An 18,553-nucleotide genomic window follows, 5' to 3' on the forward strand; every position below is an offset into this window, starting at 1 on the left:
GTCTTTTAAACTATATTTGGAATATTCAACTTATTTATTAAAGATGAGAAGAGGGATGGAACAGAAGATGGAAGGAGCAGAGGAAAGAAGCTAGAGGCAAAGAGTAAGAAGAAAAGAGACCAATAAAACAATCACAGAGACAGAAAACAATGGCACAGACAGGGCAATCTAGAGAAGACTATGAAGATGAACCAAAGGAAAGAGGCCATAGAAGGTGGGGAAAAGCACAAGGGTCCTGTGGTGTTCCCAAGGAAGGGCTGGGGGTCACTGTTGTAGAGGCACAACAGGCAATCAACTTGAAGCTATGGTAGAGTCCAGAACAAGGATCTCCACAACAGCCAGGAGGGTTGCAATAAGCACACAGCCCAGCTATTTTCATTTATGTATCACATTGGCATTATCTTGAATAGGTATTAAAAATATTGATTTTCTGTTTAGAGTAATTCTATGGATTTTGAGAAGTATTTAAGTAAATATTTAAAAAACTCTGTAAGTTGACTTAAATCTGCTACGCAGGTGGTGGGAAGTTAAAGCAAATGTCAGCAATATGGAAAATACGTGCTGGAGTGTGGAAAACATTGCATCGTGCCTGGGTGTCTGGGAGTAGTAAATGCCCAGGGAAAGTCCCAGATGGTGTGCCAGGGCATGAAGACCCTGAAAAGGTAGTGAAGTGAGTCTTTGGAGTGGTTCAAGCATCTATTATGGATGGCGTGTGTTCATGTATGTGTGCATATAAGAGTGTGTGTGTGTGTGTGTGTGTGTGTGTGTGTATAAGACATAGGGCTAAGGCTTTGAGACAAGGCAGATTTCCCCACCAGCCCACTCTGACTTTGTTGGCCATGTCAGACTACAGGCTGCTTGGAAAGTTTCATCTAATTTGTAAAATGCCAACAAAGGCTTTCCAGGAAAAAATCCCATATGCTACCACCAGGTCCATTTGAATGTGTGGTGCTGACCTGCCACCTGCCAACTAGGACTCTGAAAGACAACCCCAAATGAGGAGCATACCTTTCTTTCCATGGAACATTACTCAGAAAGGGAAATGCAGAGGGAAAAAAAATCCAAACAGCCAAATTCAAGCATGGATTGAGTTACAGTGAGAACACGACAGCAGAATCACACACAGGACATCAATCTTACTTGTTCTCACCACTCCTGTCAGAGCATCACTGAAGCCTGAGGCCTGGGAGGCAAATATTTTCACATTGTAGTCCATCCCGCTGAGGAGGTTGGTGATAAGAATGGTGTTAATGTCCGCTCCCACAAAAGTTTCCAGAGTCTGGCCAGACACTGTAGGAGAAAGAGTATATTTCAGTTACAAATGAATATGGGAAATCTGAAGCCAATTGTACTTATTATACAGAGGGCAAATGGCAGGGCTGGGGTTTGAACTTAAGTCTCTTCAGGCTCCAACACCTGCATACCTGACCACCAAGGTTATTTTAGGTGTCAGTCCTCTCCTCAGATATAGTTTTTCCTCTGGTGCTTACTCAGAGAAGCTGGTTCAGTTCATAATCCACCATCCACCATATTGTGAGGCTTTCACAAATAGACACTATGTGGCCAAAGGCTATCCAGCACTTGCCAAATTGAAGAAGTCCTCTCAATTGACCTTTCTGAGACACCCATTTTGTCCCCAGCAGGCATGTAAATTGCAGCAAATTCTATCTATGCTGTAGCTTATCACATGTGGGAGCCAACACTTACGCTACCATGGCAAGTTCTCTGATATTTTTTATTAAATTTTTAAATTTTCTTATATCATTGTTCATTTTTGTACAATATTTATTTTCTCCCTGCAGGTGCAGGTCCTTGTAAATCTCCCACCGCCACATCAGAAGACACTCTTATCCCAAGATCCTTGACTAGCTGGCTTCTTCAAGTCTTTACATTTTCTCCTTGTATCAAGGAGTTTTTGAGTTAGCATCATTAAAAACATTCCTTGCTAATTTATCCAAATTTATTTACCTCCTGCCTTTTCCTAGATGTGCTCATTCCTTAAGAACTTTGAATCAGCAACAACTTCCTAAATACTAACTAATTTACCTCAGAACTCTCTTTCCAACAATATATTTAAAAATTTATATATTTTTATATGTGTTTTCGCAGTAGCACATTCCCACCCCCGGGCTCTCAATGCAAATAATCATATACAGTTCTCCAACTTGACCTAGGACAGGATTTCTTAACCTTGGCATTGTTGACATTTAAACAGGAAAATTTTTGATTCTGGAGCACTGGGATGGGGGAGGGGAGTGGACTATAAATTGTAGGATACTTAACTGTCCCCAGTAGATGCCAAAAGCTAGTTGAGACAATCTAAAATACTTCTGTTGAGCAGCAAAATTGTACTAATTGAGAAATCACTGACATAAAACAAAGCTATTTTCCCCTGGAAATTTTTGATAAATATAAAATGGGCCAAAGAACAAATTTGGAAAGACTGTCTTGCAAATTAACACAGACCTTAGAATTAAGCAAGGAGACCCCATAAAAGGTGATGGGTCCCAAGAAATCAGTCTGGAGTAGATTAGTGTATTCTAACGCATCCATCATCTAGTCCTGCTATTTCGCTCTCATGCTTCTCAGAGATGAAACATGGAGGTGGGAATATTTGTGGGAATACTGTGGACCTGGAAACAACAGTCAACAGATAATGGAACACAGTAGAAAAGACTGAAAAGTGATATAAAGATTTTTGTAACATCTTAGATAACAGGGTGAGACTAACATTTTCGAGGGCAGATAGTTTTTTAATAGTCTTATAGTGCCCATGTTAACCTCCTGCCTAATCTTCACAGAAGGGCAAAGTGTCGAGAAATGATACTACCACGGGGGCTGATGCACACGGCTCCTCTCCACTGGCCTACGAACCAAGGATGCAATTGCCCCTATTGGCATGAGTCTCTTGCCTTCGGGGTATAATTATGTGGAGATAGGAGGGAGGGGGTCTCCTGATCAAGGTGGCTAAAAAGTTAATAGAAAATCCTTTCATGATCATAATCTTAGGACTTTGATGAATTTTATACTCAACAGAGTTTCCAACATGATGAGACAGAGAAGTTGGTAAAGGAAATTTTCCCTTTCATCCAATTGATAAGAGATTAGTAAGAGGTAGAAGAATTACAAAACAGAGATTTTGACTAATTAGACTATTATATATCTCTACAGAGTCATTAAGTCATAGGTGCCTCCTACTCCTGTGGAGTCAAGACTGTTCCTTAGGCAGTTATTTGCCTGGGTAAGTGAATACTCTGTTTATTAATGTGCCCCCTTGTTTTTTTTGCAGGGGTCCTAATTTTATGATTTTAATCAAATCTGTCCTCACACTGACCATACTAATAAAGCTTTTCTTTCAAAACAGGTAAGAAGCCCCTCCCACCTTTTCAAACCAAAGAAAGTTGAAACAAAAAATAATTTATCTTAAAAGACACTTTAGATCCTAGTCATGGCCGCATATTTTTAAAAAGGATTCCTTACCACTGACAGGTTTGTAGACGATCCTGTAGCCCTTCGCAGGGGAGGGTGGGGGATCCCAAGTAATGCGCAGCCTGTTGTACCATTCTTCTGAGACCCGTAAGTTTTGGGGACCAGATGGTGGCACTGAGTTGGGGGGAAGGAAAAACAGAGGCTTAGTGTGATATCTACGTTTATGACCAACACTAACAAAATCTAAGATCTCTTTCTATAATGTTAAAAATTTTTAACAAATGTGCTAAAACAAAAAACAAGACTTTGAGAATCTTTGGTTGTCTTAAACATTAAATATATAGTAAATAATTGTTTTGTGGTGACCTTTTTTTTGTTCATTCATTGTTTTTCTTTCTTTTTCTTTTTTTTTGGTTCCTTTTTCTTTGGTTAATTTTAAGTAAAACTAAACTGAATAGTATTTATTAAAATTTTCTGTCCAGATGACACTGGGTCCCACTATCAAAGTGTGTGTGTACATCAATGTCAAGGGCCATGATCACAGTGTTGATGATGGTGACTCTCACAGGGAAGACTCTCATCAGTTATTTGGTTCTCATCTTCATACCACCTACATTATTTAGAATTTTATATTATTATTTGCCTATTTTTTCTTTTTCTTTTTTTAAAAATTTATTTTTATTTATTTATGCATATAACAGCTGGGGTGTAGGCCAGAGGCACAGGGCGGATGGTGAGAGGACTCATCAGAGTCAGAGTAGGGAGCAGAACAGGTGGAACTAAACTGAAATACACTGCTGAGGGGAGTAGTGGGTGAGACAGGAGAGGTCTGCTGCGCCATGTGGGGTTAGCTCCCTGGTGGGTGATCGAACTCATGCCACAGTGGCTGGCGATAGCTTGATAGCACTGAGACTTCAACCCCTGTGCCATCAGGGAGGCCCCTCATTTGTTAATTTTTTCAAAGAATCACAGCCATGTATTTGGAAGATCTTTGTAAACTATCATGCACATTGATGGATATTATTACCAATCTCATTTTGTTCTTAATAGAATGTAGTTGTGTTGACCACTGCTTAAAACAAGTAGCCATCCATTAACACTTTGAAATAAGTTTACTATGTAGATGTTGTTACATGTAATGAATGGTATGTCTATAATGAGACTTAAGTCTTATTTCTATAGGAATAGTCTTTAAATCATTATTATTTGTGTGATTACAACTATAATAGAATATTTTACAAATTAAGCTAACTTTTAACATATAAAGGTGGAAAGTAGACCTATAAGGCTGTTTAACTAGCCACAAGACGGAGGGGCTTTATTTTCTCACCTCCTTCCTCCTCTCCCCTCTCCCTTACCCCTCCCTTCAGCTCCACTCCCCACTGTGATAGGGTTCACATTAAATTTATGGAAGATTAGGGCCTCCCCGGTGGCGGTGGCGCAGCGGTTGAGCGCTGGGAGCGCTGGTTTGTGAAGCTGCCCGCAGCCTCTGCAGCACCGGTTCGATCCCCGGCTGCTCCCCAGCCACCAGAGGAGGGTCCCACATGGTGCGCAGACCTCTCCTGCCACCCGCTGCTCCCCTCAGCAGTGTGCTTCGGTCCTTCTGCCTGCTCTGCTCCCCGCTCTGGCTGTGGTGAATTCTCTCGCCCTCCCGTGCTTCTGACTGTACCCAGTGCTTGTATCAATCAATCAATCAATCAATCAATCTTTTGTAAAAATAAATAAATGAATGAATAAATTTATGGAATATTAGAATGTTAAACAAGATGGCTTAAAACCAACTTAGAATAGCAGAATATATTATGCTTATTTAAATCATCCTTGTCTGCTTTTTTTAACAACCTAGATTTAAGACAAAGAAGGATGATGTATTTAAAGCACATAGTAGGTACTCCATAAATGCTAAATGAATACTACTCAATTTTCTTCTTTAAGAATTGTTTAGGTATGTGGTTCTCAGAATTTATTTTGAAACAAAATACCAAACATACTAGAAATTCCAACATGTAGATTAAGCTGAGAGCAAGTCAAGATCCCACTGCACTGGCACAAGTGGAGTGAAGACCTGGGTGCCCACCCACTGTCACGCCACTGTTTTTTTTTTTTTTTCTTTTTCCTCTTTCCATCAGTAGGATCTCAAAAGGAATAACAGTAGGAACTCGTAAGACTCACAATACTCTGGATGTTTAGCAAAATGTGCAAGCATGGTGGGAGTCTGGGTGGAGGCATTCCCCACGCAGGCACAGGAAGGAGGGATAGATGCTGTCACATAAGGAGAAGCCAATTTGCTTTGCTGAGAAGAATCAGAAGCTGGGCTGTAGAATTTTAATAACTTGGACAGACTTAGTTGAAAAATCTCCAGCTGGGTGTCCAGGTCTAGAATTCCATCCTAGCCATCATCCCCTAACCACATCCCTTCATCACATATCACCATGGTAAGTGTGGTACATGAAAGATGGCACAGATTTCTTTGACTGTCCTCCCATTGAACAGTAAAGGTTGTGACTCTCTTTGAATCTGGGAGTGTCCCATGACCACAGCAGACAGCTGTGGATCTACAGACAAGAGCAGAAGTGATGTGGACTAGCCCAGACATAGCTCTGTAGTGTCCTAGCAGTCTCCACTTTCTGCCTCTTAGAATTCTTGAGTCACCATGTAAGAACTAGGATTATCCAGATATCCCCCCAAGATGCCAACATGTGGGTTTAGTTGTCTTGGTGCCTCCCGATCAACACTGCCACCAGCTGACTGTAACCCACACTATGTGAAATGAAAGGATTTCTCGGCAAGCCCTGTCTATTTCTGACCTACAAAATCATGTGAAATAACAAAATGGTGACTATTTTAAACCACCAGGATAATCTACAGATAAATATAGACAATCAAACAGTCATGAAGACACCAAGATTTGAGTGCTTTAATGAGGGGTTTCCATGCCAACCCCTCACTTGATCATCACAGCCAAGTTCATCTAGAACAAACATTCTTCATGCCTCCTCTGTGCCACACCGCAGTGTGCAGAGGGGAACAGTAAAGAGGAGGTCCTGGGCTTTCCAGAGACGGGAGACAAGTAAGAACATGCCATACAGTAAATAGTGCCACAGCCTGATCAAAACAAGCAAGCAACCCAATCAAAACTATGATGGTATCGTCGAGAGCGGGAGCTTCTTTGTGTTGTCACAAAGTCTGAGATGACACTGAACTGAAACCAAAATGACAAGTGTCAGAAATGCAAGCATCTGAAAAAAGAAGATAGAAGGACTCTTCGGTGTGGAAGGGACAAAGGTCCTGAGGCAGGAGATTAAAGTTTCCAGAAAAGAGTAGGAAAGAAAGTCAGGTTGGGCAATCATTAGATGGTGGGATCCAAGAGACCAGCAGGGTCTAGGTCATATAGGACCTTAGAGGTCCTTGGGAGGCTGTTGGAATTTATCTGGATACAACAGGAAGTCACTGGCATACTTGAGAGAGGCACAACATGAGAAAATTTTTGCTTTGTAAAGCTCCTCCAGCTCCTGTGAGGAGAATGAAGTGTCCCAGAGTGGAAGCAAGAGGAAGCTCTAAGCACTCATTTTAGTGAGTGTGACGCAAATAGGAACAGAGCACTTAAATGAAGAGAAAGTTGACTGGCACATAGAAGGCATTTTGGAGAATCAACAAGACTTGGGATAAATTAGATGTTGGAGGGTAGATGTAGGTTTTTTAAGCTTTTAAGCTTTTTTTTTTCTTAATAGAGGCATTTTTATTTATTTATTTATTCATTTGTTTTGTTTGTTTTTTGTTTATACATGCACTGGGTACAGTCAGAAGCGCAGGAGGGTGAGAGAATTCACCAGAGCCAGAGCAGGGAGCAGAGCAGGCAGAAGGACCGAAGTACACTGCTGAGGGGAGCAGCGGGCGGCAGGAGAGGTCTGCGCGCCATGTGGGACCCTCCTCTGGTGAGGGGGGAGCAGCCGGGGATCGAACTGGCGCCGCAGAGGCCGCGGGCAGCTTCGCAACCCAGCGCTCAACCACTGCGCCACCGGGGAGGCCCAGCTTTTAAGCTTTTACATATAAGAACAATGAAGCCCAGAGCAGTCAAGCAATTTGCCCCATGTCACACAGCTTGCATGCGTGAGGACAGGATTCAAACGCAGATCTTCTGTCTCCACGTAGCCTTGCGCTCTCTCACCACACTCGGTGTGGTTTTCCAGATGTGTTACAGGAAACAAGCATTTTCAATTCATTACTATCTTCAGGGAGAAAACTTCACTCACAAGTTTTTCCAGGAGCGGAGACACTGACACCTTCTCCATCATCGTAGATGGGGGTCACTGTGACTTTGTATTCGGTGTTGGAAAGCAGAGGCTTCAGAAGGAGATGGTTCTGGCTTCCAGGCACCATAACCTGGGCACAAAAGCAAAGGACAGTGGTTTTAGTCTTCAGCACTGTCGGCACTCTGAAATAATCAGAAGCAAGATGTGCTTGGAGAGTGATGAGAAAAAAAGAGCATTCATGCAAAAGCATTTCTCTCTGAAATTCCCCTCTCAACATCCCTTCATTTATAATCACTAATGCAGGATTAAATGTGAAGCATTCTAGACGCTAGGGAATAGTATTTTCTCATCATCTTCTCAGCACTTGTAAAGTATCCAGAAGAGAGAATAATCATTTATTTGGAAAGCAGGTGTTGATCACTTAGGAGTGTTCCTTGTATAACCCAGCCTGCTTGACATTTTTGATTCTCCTTAAGAATCCTCTTGGAAATTCAGCCTTCCAGTACTCACCCTTTCAGAGAAACTAATCACAGCACTTTTAAAAAGGACAGATGCTAGCCAAAAACAACAGAACACACATTAAACACAAGTTTTCTGAGTCAAAACATACATCAGCAACACTAAGAAATGTGGCCATCTTTTCATTTCTGCAAGGAGATGTCCTTCTCAATCTGAAGCCACCATCATTCCATCTCTTAAGTTTGCAAAAAATGAAATGCCAACATGGGGTAGACACCACACGACTATCAGTTCCAATTCTGGCATCCCTAGAAGAATCTATGGACCTGAGAAGCCACGTTTCCACACTCAAACCACAAACCTCTGCCTGTGCTCCAGTAGTAAGATACTGGCATGTCCCCGGGCCATTTAAAGAGCTTAATCATGGCTGGAAAAATGCTAGGGTGTAAGAACTGACCCAAGAGCGTTTGAGGAGTCACAAGACTGAGACAGCTGGAGCTAGTTGCTTTTCGATTCAAGGGCTGGGTAAAGTGCCAGCAGGCAAAAGGACTGTGCCGTGTATGTCTGGATGAGGATAGGAAACAATAAATCATGAAATAAGCCATAGAAAGCCTTGAGATGAACTCAGAAGGAGCGGTTGCTAAGATATTTCTAAACTCTAAAAGCAATACTTTTTAAAATTTATATATGAAAAAATAGGAAGTCTGAATTAGGTATTTTTATATTGGATTCACATGATTTTGCTCCTCATATGAAATGACGCTGAAATATTACACGGTTGTATTGATATGGTACTGTGGGTGTTGAGGGGAGACTTTTTATTAGGAACTCTGTTGTATTCTAGAGTGAGTTAGGTAGCCTGGACACTAAGGACATGTAAAGGAAGAATTGTGGTTGCCCTGACTTATATTAACTCCGTCAACACAGCTTCTTCGGGTGTTTCATTTCAATATAACTTGTCCATGGCACAGAGCCTGGGCATTCGTTCCAAGTTGACTGTCTGATACACCACCCAGGTTGATGTTCCTTAAATATTTTCATCTCTCAAACTGAGAAGTACAAGACCTTGGAATCAACCAAATTTAGCCTGTGGAGTACTAAAAAGCAATCGTACCATCTTGGAGGACTCATTTAACTTCCCAGGAAGTACTTGCTATGGTTTATAATAATAGTCATCATTTGCCCAGCATTATTATGTGCCAGGTGCTACTCTAAGAATTCTAATAGAGTATCATTACACTGATTTTATAGTGGGGGGAATTCCGGCCCACATGGCTATTAAGTAAAGGAGCTATATTGACAATTGATTTCCTACATAATGGATCAGAGGAACCTCACTTTACCCACAACCCACCTCCCCGCATGCCTGCATGGCTTGCAAGCAATGCATCCTTCTTTATCCTAATGATCCTCCTTCCCCAGGAGAAAATGCAAGTCTCTTATGCCAAGTTCCTTCTGCTTGGCCTCTGCTTGTTTGCACAAAGCAGGGTAAAGATAGGCTTCTACTGAAAACAGATGCTACAGGTCTTAGCAGATGGTGGTTGTGTTTATAAAACAATTCTATAAAAGATGTGCATAGTTACATGAGATGCAAATCTAGCCAGCAAACTTCATGTTTTCAATATTTTCTGAGATGCAACTTCATGTCTGGCTCCATTGCCGCTCACAACTCCTCCGAGCAGCCTGGATCCCTCCCTACAAGCTGTTTCCTCAGTAGAAAGAGGATTCCCTGCTCCTTATTATGTCCCTGTATCAAAAAGTTCTGTCTCTAGATAGTGATTTTCATGCCACGTAGTGAAATTCTGAGAGCAATTGCTTTAAACGCCATCCATTGAAGACATTCATTTTATAAAATGCAATAAAACAAAATTGCTAGGAAAAAATGATCTTGTTCTTGGGTCTGGCAGCAATGTCAATTTGCTACCAATGTATCTAGAAGCTTAATCTTAATATCTGAACTTAAGTTGTAGGAGACTAAGCCACACTTGGAATATCCCCGCTCTAGAACATGTCTTGCTGCTAAGAATTCAAGTCATAGTTATGGATTTTGACATCTAATTTCCAGAAAAGCCTGAAATCCTGATCAGCCTTTCACAAATAAAGATGTGTGATCCTAACAACAAATTTCAGGGCAATGTCAGTTCACTCTTCTGTAACTCAGAGGAGAGTTGAAAGCCAGCCTATGTGAAATATTTGTGAGGTAGTTTTAATGTTCCAGGAGCCCAAAAGATTTTTATTGAAAGTATTTGGTAGGTTTGATTACTCTAAGAAAAAATATGAATTCTTCACTTACCTTAACCTGAAAAGTAAACTTAATTGCCCTTGACTTTGGTTTACAAAGGTATATACACATACTACTCGTCAACTCCAATACTCTATCTTATTATTTCCTTGTGTACATTTAATCAGCTTTTACAACTAATGAAAATTTGAAGACATAGTAAAAAGACTTTCTTCTAATCCGGACTCAATTCCTATTTTATTTTATAATATATGTTAGTCATGTCTTTCCCTGTCATGCATCACTATTTTAAGATATTCACAGGGATTTAAGGATAAAAGGATTTTACTGTAAATTTTGATATAGATCTGCAACTGCCTGTTCTACCTTAGTTTCATAATCTAAATCTTGATCTATCCTGATACTAACATTACATTTACATAGTGGTGACACTTTATAAAAACACTGAGATACAAATTCTCAATTAATCCTCAGTGGCATACCTGAAAAAAATGCCTGTAAATTAGTGTGCACAAATTAGTGTGCACAAATTAGTGAGCACTGGACTAACTGCTAGATAGTCTTCTATCTAGCAGTTTCCTCTAGATAGCAGAAATACTTCTGTATAATCACCACCAAATTTATCATTATTTTTCATTTTCATTGAGTTTATTTAACTAGGGCACATGTGTGTTTAAGACTTTTGATCTTTTTTTTTTTCCTTCATGTACATTTCTGAGTGTTTCCAAATAAACAGTGTAAAATGAAAGAAACTAGCAAGAAGAAAATTATCAAGAAACAATCCAAAGTCAATATTATTATTATTTTACCTTGGATAGCTAGCAACTGTACGTATGAGATTAAATTGGTACTCTTTCCAAATTAGCAGGAATAATTTACCAAGAAACTGAATGTGCTTCTTGGAAAGAGTGAAACAGTAAAAACCAAAAATAAAACTTTTACTCTGGGAAGTTTTCATGGGTCTTATTTTTTAGGAACTAAATCAAAACACAAGGACAATAACAAGAGAAAGAAAACATATAAATTCATTTTTAGTTGCTATCCCTAAACCAACTATAAAATTTATTTGAATTTGTTAGTCATGAACTACTTGAAATATATGGTGTGAGTGAAATTGTAATTCAACCTATTTTGTTCAAGTGCCCACTAACTTTCCATGTTTTCCATGACCAACATAATGGGCCTTCCAGCTTCTCAGGGTTATCACTGTATATTCTGTCTCCCCCATCAGCCTGAAATAAAGAACTTCCTTCAGAGAATTTTGGGCTCAAAAAATGATTTCTGTAAGCACGCAAATTAAAATTTCATCACAGGCTTTGTAAGTAAGGAAGAAGAAGAAAGGATAATAATGTTATTCTTGAGCAATGATAAATTTGTAGGTATTTCCTAGAATGTCTTAAAAATAATGCGGCAGTGGATAAGACATGCAAATAGCAAGGCTAACTAGGGCATATTCATAATCCATGACTAAAAGAAAATTTTCTTTTGGACCCAAATTGGAACTATCTGCTCTGAATAGGAAACATGCCTATGAAATAATTTTCAGGTTCTAGATGAAAAGGGATGATATGGTAGAAATTAAGAAAATATGGGAAAGCCATGATTTTTAAGCCTGTACCCAGATTTCCCATCTAGAAAAAGAAATACAGCTGAAATGACTTAAAGAAACCTCAACATATAAAATTCTAAATTCCTGAAGGGAGATACTCTTATGATTAAGAATAAGTTAAACTTGATTATTAATCTGCTCAAAATGACTGGATGTCAGTAAAAAACATATACCTCTGTTAACAGCTGGTATTTTATTAGCAACACTTGAGCATAACACCTTCTGTGTACGCTTTACTTAAAAAGAAATGATCAGGGGTCTCCCTGGTAGAGCAAGGGGTTAAGCACCGCACTATGAAGCAATCCGCAGCCTCTGCAGCATGAGTTCAATCCCCAGCCGGCCAGGGAGCAACACACATGGTGCAGTAGACCTCTCCTGTCTCACCCGCTGCTCCCCTCAGCAGTGTATTTCAGTCAGTCTGCCTGTTCTGTTCCCCACTCTGTCTCTGGTGAATCCTCTCACCCCCCACCCCACACCTCTGGCCTGTACCCCAGCTCTTGTATGCATAAATAAATAAAATCTTTCAAAAAAAAGGATCAGATTCCTAAGGGCAAAAAAACTTTACACATACACACACACACACACACAAATATGTTTAAATGTATGTTAAAATTTCTACTAAAATATATAATTTATAATATCTATTTTACTATATATGCACACACACATGAGCATATAATGGACTTTTTATGGCCCAACTTCGATGCCTCACAGTTGTCAAGGCAATAGAAGCAACACAGAGAACAAGGATCAGAAGCTTTGTCAATATGAAGCAGGTTATAGATGTGGCGTGTTTTAGAGACAGGAAGGACATCAAGCAATGAGCAAATTTGAATTGACCAAAAACACTTGTTTCTGGAGATGGTAGGGTCACGAGAAATGAAGAGTCAATCAAGTTGCATTCATCTCCAGCGATAGCCTTGTTAGCTTGGTTAGTCAGGGGAGTGGCGAAGGTTCTAGGGGGCAGGATTTATACAGACCGTTCCTACCACTTCTTCCGTGGGGTCCCCTTGAGCAGTCAGGTAGGTGACCCTGAACTGCTGCACACTGCTGTCTGAAATGTCCCATGTTACCCGCAGGCTAGAAGTGGTTTCATCATCTACAACCAGGTTTCTGATTCCTGTCCGGAAAACTGGAATAAACACAACCAAGGATTAAAGAATTTTTAATCCATCATACTCCAAAATGAGTTACAGAGGTGATGTGTGGGTGTGGCAACAAGTATTTCATGTATCTCTCATGTAGACCCAAACAAAGTCAGAGCAGCTTCCTGTTCTTCTAACCTCAGCTTAGTGTTAATGGAAACCATGATGTCCAAGAGCAAGCAAAATTAGGCTTAAGAGATGCTTACAAGTTGAGACTATAACCTCCAAACTGACAGTTCTGTATACCTACCAGTCAGGGGAACTGAGAAGTCCCCAGACTCAGCCCAAAGGGAAACCCAAAGAGGCCCCTATTGATGAACATTTCTTGCTAGTTTGGTGGAGAAGTTGACATGGTGGACCAGATATGGTCAGCCCTGTGAGCAATCCAGCACCCATCATACATATCATTCATCTCTTCCTGCCATTGTTTCATTGCTTGGCACTCAAAGCACAGCTCTTTCATCATGGCTGCCCCTATCCATTCAGGCCACACAGGTAGTATCCCTTCTCTCATATCTGACCAAAACTCCTTCACCGTGGTCTCTGATATATTCTTTCTCATCTCCCAAGGTGCCTGCTCCCTCATTTGTACTGTTTTTTTCCTCCTCCCTTCTGTCCTGACTTCATTTTTTTCATTCCTACTGACTCATTCTTCTCTTCATGAATCATTCATTCAGCAAACATTTGCTGTGCTTTTCCTGTGTCAGTGTGTTTTAGGACCTGGAGATACACAGTGATTACTTCTTGATGTAAATAGTAAAAGCATCACAGTGGTGGGGAAGGTTGTCATTGACCAGGCAAAGCTGGAGAAGGGTAACAGGCAATGGATGAGGAACTGGATGGCAGGAGGAAAGCATGAAAATATGGTTGAGGCCAAGTAGGAAAGCAAGATATCAGGAAGGACCTTGGGTGTTACGATAAAGACATTTGGGGGAACAGGAAGTACCCGATAAAAATTAACTGAAGAATGAAAAGAATCAGTGAATGAATGGGTAATTAAAAGATACTAAAGGATTTTAGGAGAGAAATAATTAGTATCAAATTTATGTTTTACCTAGCTGACTATGCAAGCTACTTGGGAGGTACAAGACAGTGGAGGATAAAGTGAAGCTGAGAGAGGAAACAGCTGATGTTAGAAAAACAATAGACCAACCATGCCTCTGTAAGCAACTGAAATGCAAGGAAACCATGATATAAATAATTCTGCAAAGAGCCCAGAGCTCACTAAGATAGAGATCTATCACTAAGATAGAGTGATCTGGGGGTTGCTTTGGTAACATCCTCTGAAAGTCTAAATGAGATCCCCTAAGCAAAGATGGAGGAGGTAGATGGATATAATAGTGGGAACAGTAAACTAGAAGACACACTGACATTTAGGGGAAAGAAAAGGTTGAGAGGCTTTAGGAGGAGTAAATTTGAACTGGCATGGCCCATTACTAATTAATGATATCATATGCATAAAACTAGGATAACACAACCTCTGTTCAAAGAAAAATTTTCTCATGGATAAATGGGCTTCTGTTTGTTCTTACCTGAAGTCACAGTTTTAGTAGGCGCTATTGTCGTGGCTATTTCTGTCCAAACACTGTCAACTAATGAAAAGAATAATGTTACTTAAAAAGTCTGTCATGATAATAACTCCATACATTCGTGTAGAGCATTTCAAGCATTCAAAGAAAATTTGACGTATGTTATCTCACTTGCTGCTCATAATAACCTTGGCTATGGTTACAAGACTAAAGAAGTGAATTATAAATAAGACAGATATTCTCTCTAGTCCACAGATAAGGCAACTAAAACCCAAATAAGATAAATGTTCTAATGAGGACTACCGGTATAATAAACCTTTGAATTATACCTGCAAAATTGTGAATCCTCTCGATTACTTTGAAATGATGATAGCCATGATCATTAAAGGAAATTAGACAGTACTATCAATCAGGTTGTGAAAGGGCTACCAAATAAAACCAAAAGGAAGGCGATATGCTTAGGCAAGAAGCACCTCTTCTATTTCCAGTATCCCAGTTGGGCATCCAAGGGAAATGAGTGGCTGGATGGTGTTCCATTCTTGAAGGTCAATATATTTATGTACCACTTCTGGACAACTCGCTGCCATTAGCTCAGAGCTTTAGGAACTGCCTCAACTGAGGTCAGAGACTGTCAAGGGTACCTTCAATGAGTAGGGATGTAAACCCCTTTGTGTCAGCTGGGACAACTCAAAAGGGTCCTCCAAACTCCCGAGTTTCTAATAAAATCAGCTGAGTATTCAGTTTCAGCTTCTCCCTAAGTCTTATGCTACGCTCTTTTTGTCCTTCCAGATGTACCCCCCACTACCTCCTATATGCAATTTTCTCTCTCAAAACTTGATTTCAGTGAACCCAATAAATAATAATAGTGGTTAATACTTCACAAGAAACTAAGGGATGAATAAATCAGCAAGTGAATTTTGCACAAGATTCTTAGAACAAAGATCAACTTGGAAATTCAAGAAACTCTTGGACACGTTAGTTATCAGTTTGTTCATTTATTCACTGAAATGTTATTTAATCTATCCATCCATCAATCCATCCAACCACCCATCCATTCAGTAACTATCTACTGTTTAGTTAAAATATGCCAAGTACTATGCTAAGTACTTGGAATATTATGGTAAATAAAACCATTGGTACCTCTGCCTTCATGGAGATAATAGTCTAGGATTCTAAAATGATACGTATGTTAGTTTCATTGCAGGTAAAAATATACAAAGAATCCTAGGGGACCAATGAAAATTGAGTCTCTATTTTCTGGGATAAGGCATATGGGGAAGGAATCTGAAGGAGTGAAGTGGGAGTCAGAAGCTGAAGAAATCCATCTCGGCCACACCAAAACTTACGTGTGGTCCCCACAGCAGTCACCACCTCGCTCTCACTGCCGTCCTCCAGCACAGCCAACAGTGAAACTTCATATTCAGTGCCTGGATCCAGACCTTCAATAACATGGGAATCTTGGTCTTCTTGTAGGACAACCTAAAAATATTTGGAGCTTGGTTACTGGTGCTTAGTTACTTGAATAACAGTAAGGGAAAAAAGGAAAAAAATATAAAAAGGAAAATATTACCCTGAGTATAAGCAAGAAACAGCTAAGTATAAAGAACCCCAGAGCTGCTAAATTCAATTTTAAAGTCCAACTAGAGATCTGAGTCTTTTCAATTCCCTTGGATATAAACTATTAATATAGCAAAAGTAACATTTTGGAGTTGTATTCAATGCCATTTATGAAAGTCAAAGAATCTGATAATATACCACATGATTGACATTTACAAACTTTCATGTCATGCAAAATACTAATTAATTCTGGGATTTTTAATCTATCCTACAGTCAAAAACAACTCAGATAAAATGTTCTGGGTTTATTGTCATTGTCTCAGACAACTCACTTCTCCAGTCTTCCCACCGTAGACTGGAATCCACATCAACTTGTGTTGCCCTTCATCAGCCGAGAGAGGATGCCAGGTCACTCGAAAACTATCTGTCGCCACCTCATCAATTTCCAGGTATTGCTCGGCTGGAACTTCCTCTGTAAGCCAAGGAAGGAGATTTTGACAGGGACATGAGAAGGCAAGAAAGCCAAGACTCAAACAGTTCCTGGGGCCACAGGAGAAAACTTTTTGAGGACTCTCTTTAGGGAAGGAAGCACATGGAAGCAGGGAAAGCCATCAGTCCAGTGCTATCGTGTTTCTGTTTCCCACATTTACCCAAAGCATGAACTAGGAAGACGATGCAAACAACAGATTTTTTGAAAGTTTTCCAGTATTTTCTAGAACTCTTAAATTCTCTACCCGATTCTTTTCATTAACTACAAATCAGAGTGTCGTATTCATTACATGACAGAGATATTATTTCCCAAGTATTTTGAGGAAATTAACAAATTTCTGAGGTCTGAGAAATGTTCCTTTGAGCTCTATTAGTTTTCATGCTTAGTAATAAGTTAAATCCTTCATCCCTTCAACTTGTACATGTGGTGGCCATCAGAAGTGAAAAGATAATTTATCAGATGTTCCACAATTACATGCTTTATACACTTTGTGATGTACAACAGAGAGAGCAATACATGTAACCTACACAAAATGAACTGCAAACCAATGATATTTATTATCTGAAATCAAGGATTTTTAAAACTCTTTGAGAGGACACCACAAAAATTCCTACTTCCAAGGAGTTAGTCCTTGGAAGGTTTTGAGAAATTGCTGAACTTTTTTCTGGGAATATTATTTCTCAACCCATTTTGTTTCTCATCTCTCTCCGAATTATCTTCTCATTTCCTCAATCAAGCACTGAATTGGCTTCCAAGTGTAATCAATGATAGGTTCCGAAAGCAAACCATACAAGTGTTGTCGCCAGATGCAAAAAAGTTTGATATTTGTTGAGTAACAATAGGGTGACATAATAGAAAAGGAAATTAATGTTTTTGTGCCTTATTTTTCATTTTATTACTTAAAACATTACATATCGTATTAATATTTCAGGCTGCATGAAAATACACTATTGACCGAAGTATTAGGTTAAACAGCATGAAATTCATTTTTGTAGGTTGAAAACTGTTGGATATCAGCCATTTTAGAAGTTCAGTTTAATATACACACATGAATGGAAGATGTGAAAATTTTACACAAGCTAGGAAAAAACAATGTGAGATTAGGAAGAAAACAACACACACTTTTATTTAACTGAAACCTTTGAATTTACATGGTCTTTTTCTCTTTTCCTTGCTCTCCTGGAAAACAGCCAGCACCCATCCTAATTGTTATTTCTCTATAATATAAAACAAAATGCAATCTTTTCAAAATTACAGTTGAAGGAGAGGTTCCAGTGTCTGGTTGCTACAGACTTAGCCTTGGAAACTTTTCAAGCATAATTTACCTGTGGTAAAAGTCCCAGTTAGAGGTTCTGACTGTCCTTCATCATAGATGGAGAAAATGGCAATGGAATATTCAGTGAGGGGCGTCAAGCCTTTCAGAGGGAATGTAGTAATAGGGTCAACTTCAATCTACAAGGGAGAGAAGTCACACAGCTGTATCACATGCTCTCTAATTACAGGAAATAAAACCCATTTTACTATTGTCTGTAATTTACTTGGCAGGGAGCAGAGCTATAAATACTGCCCCAAGAAATTAAATTATGAAACTCATTAGTTTATGTATATGCATGTATGTGTGTGTACAGTTTTCCTTTTTTATATACACATCAGTGTAAGTATTTATCTTTTCAACACATATATCTGCCTAAATGATTTAGTTTATTCAAACATTTTGATACTAGACAGTCCCTATTTTATGCATAAATCACTGGTGATTTCACTAAATAAGTTTGGGGTATAACTTATTTTTACTAGTTATGATATTATGTTTTAGACTAAGTTCTGGAATTGATTTTAT

The 18,553-nt window shown here is 39.5% G+C and overlaps 1 protein-coding gene across 2 annotated transcripts in view; it reads right to left on the reverse strand.

Annotated features, from left to right (window-relative positions):
* Positions 1-18,553, reverse strand: part of COL14A1 (collagen type XIV alpha 1 chain) — a gene marked incomplete at both ends in the record, with an annotated part of 147,086 nt that overhangs the window by 92,166 nt on the left and 36,367 nt on the right. Inside the window, 8 exons of one of the 2 annotated variants that reach the window (XM_084229787.1) lie at positions 1,141-1,290; positions 3,481-3,603; positions 7,683-7,812; positions 12,982-13,124; positions 14,670-14,729; positions 16,013-16,145; positions 16,556-16,695; positions 18,039-18,165. In XM_084229787.1, the coding sequence (XP_084085913.1) occupies positions 1,141-1,290; positions 3,481-3,603; positions 7,683-7,812; positions 12,982-13,124; positions 14,670-14,729; positions 16,013-16,145; positions 16,556-16,695; positions 18,039-18,165 (1,006 nt within the window). Of the gene's footprint in view, positions 1-1,140; positions 1,291-3,480; positions 3,604-7,682; positions 7,813-12,972; positions 13,125-14,669; positions 14,730-16,012; positions 16,146-16,555; positions 16,696-18,038; positions 18,166-18,553 lie in introns of both variants that reach the window. The other variant, XM_084229786.1, reaches the window with a different exon arrangement.

Source organism: Talpa europaea (genome assembly GCF_964194135.1).
Source record: "Talpa europaea genome assembly, chromosome: 3".
Lineage (NCBI taxonomy): Eukaryota > Metazoa > Chordata > Mammalia > Eulipotyphla > Talpidae > Talpa > Talpa europaea.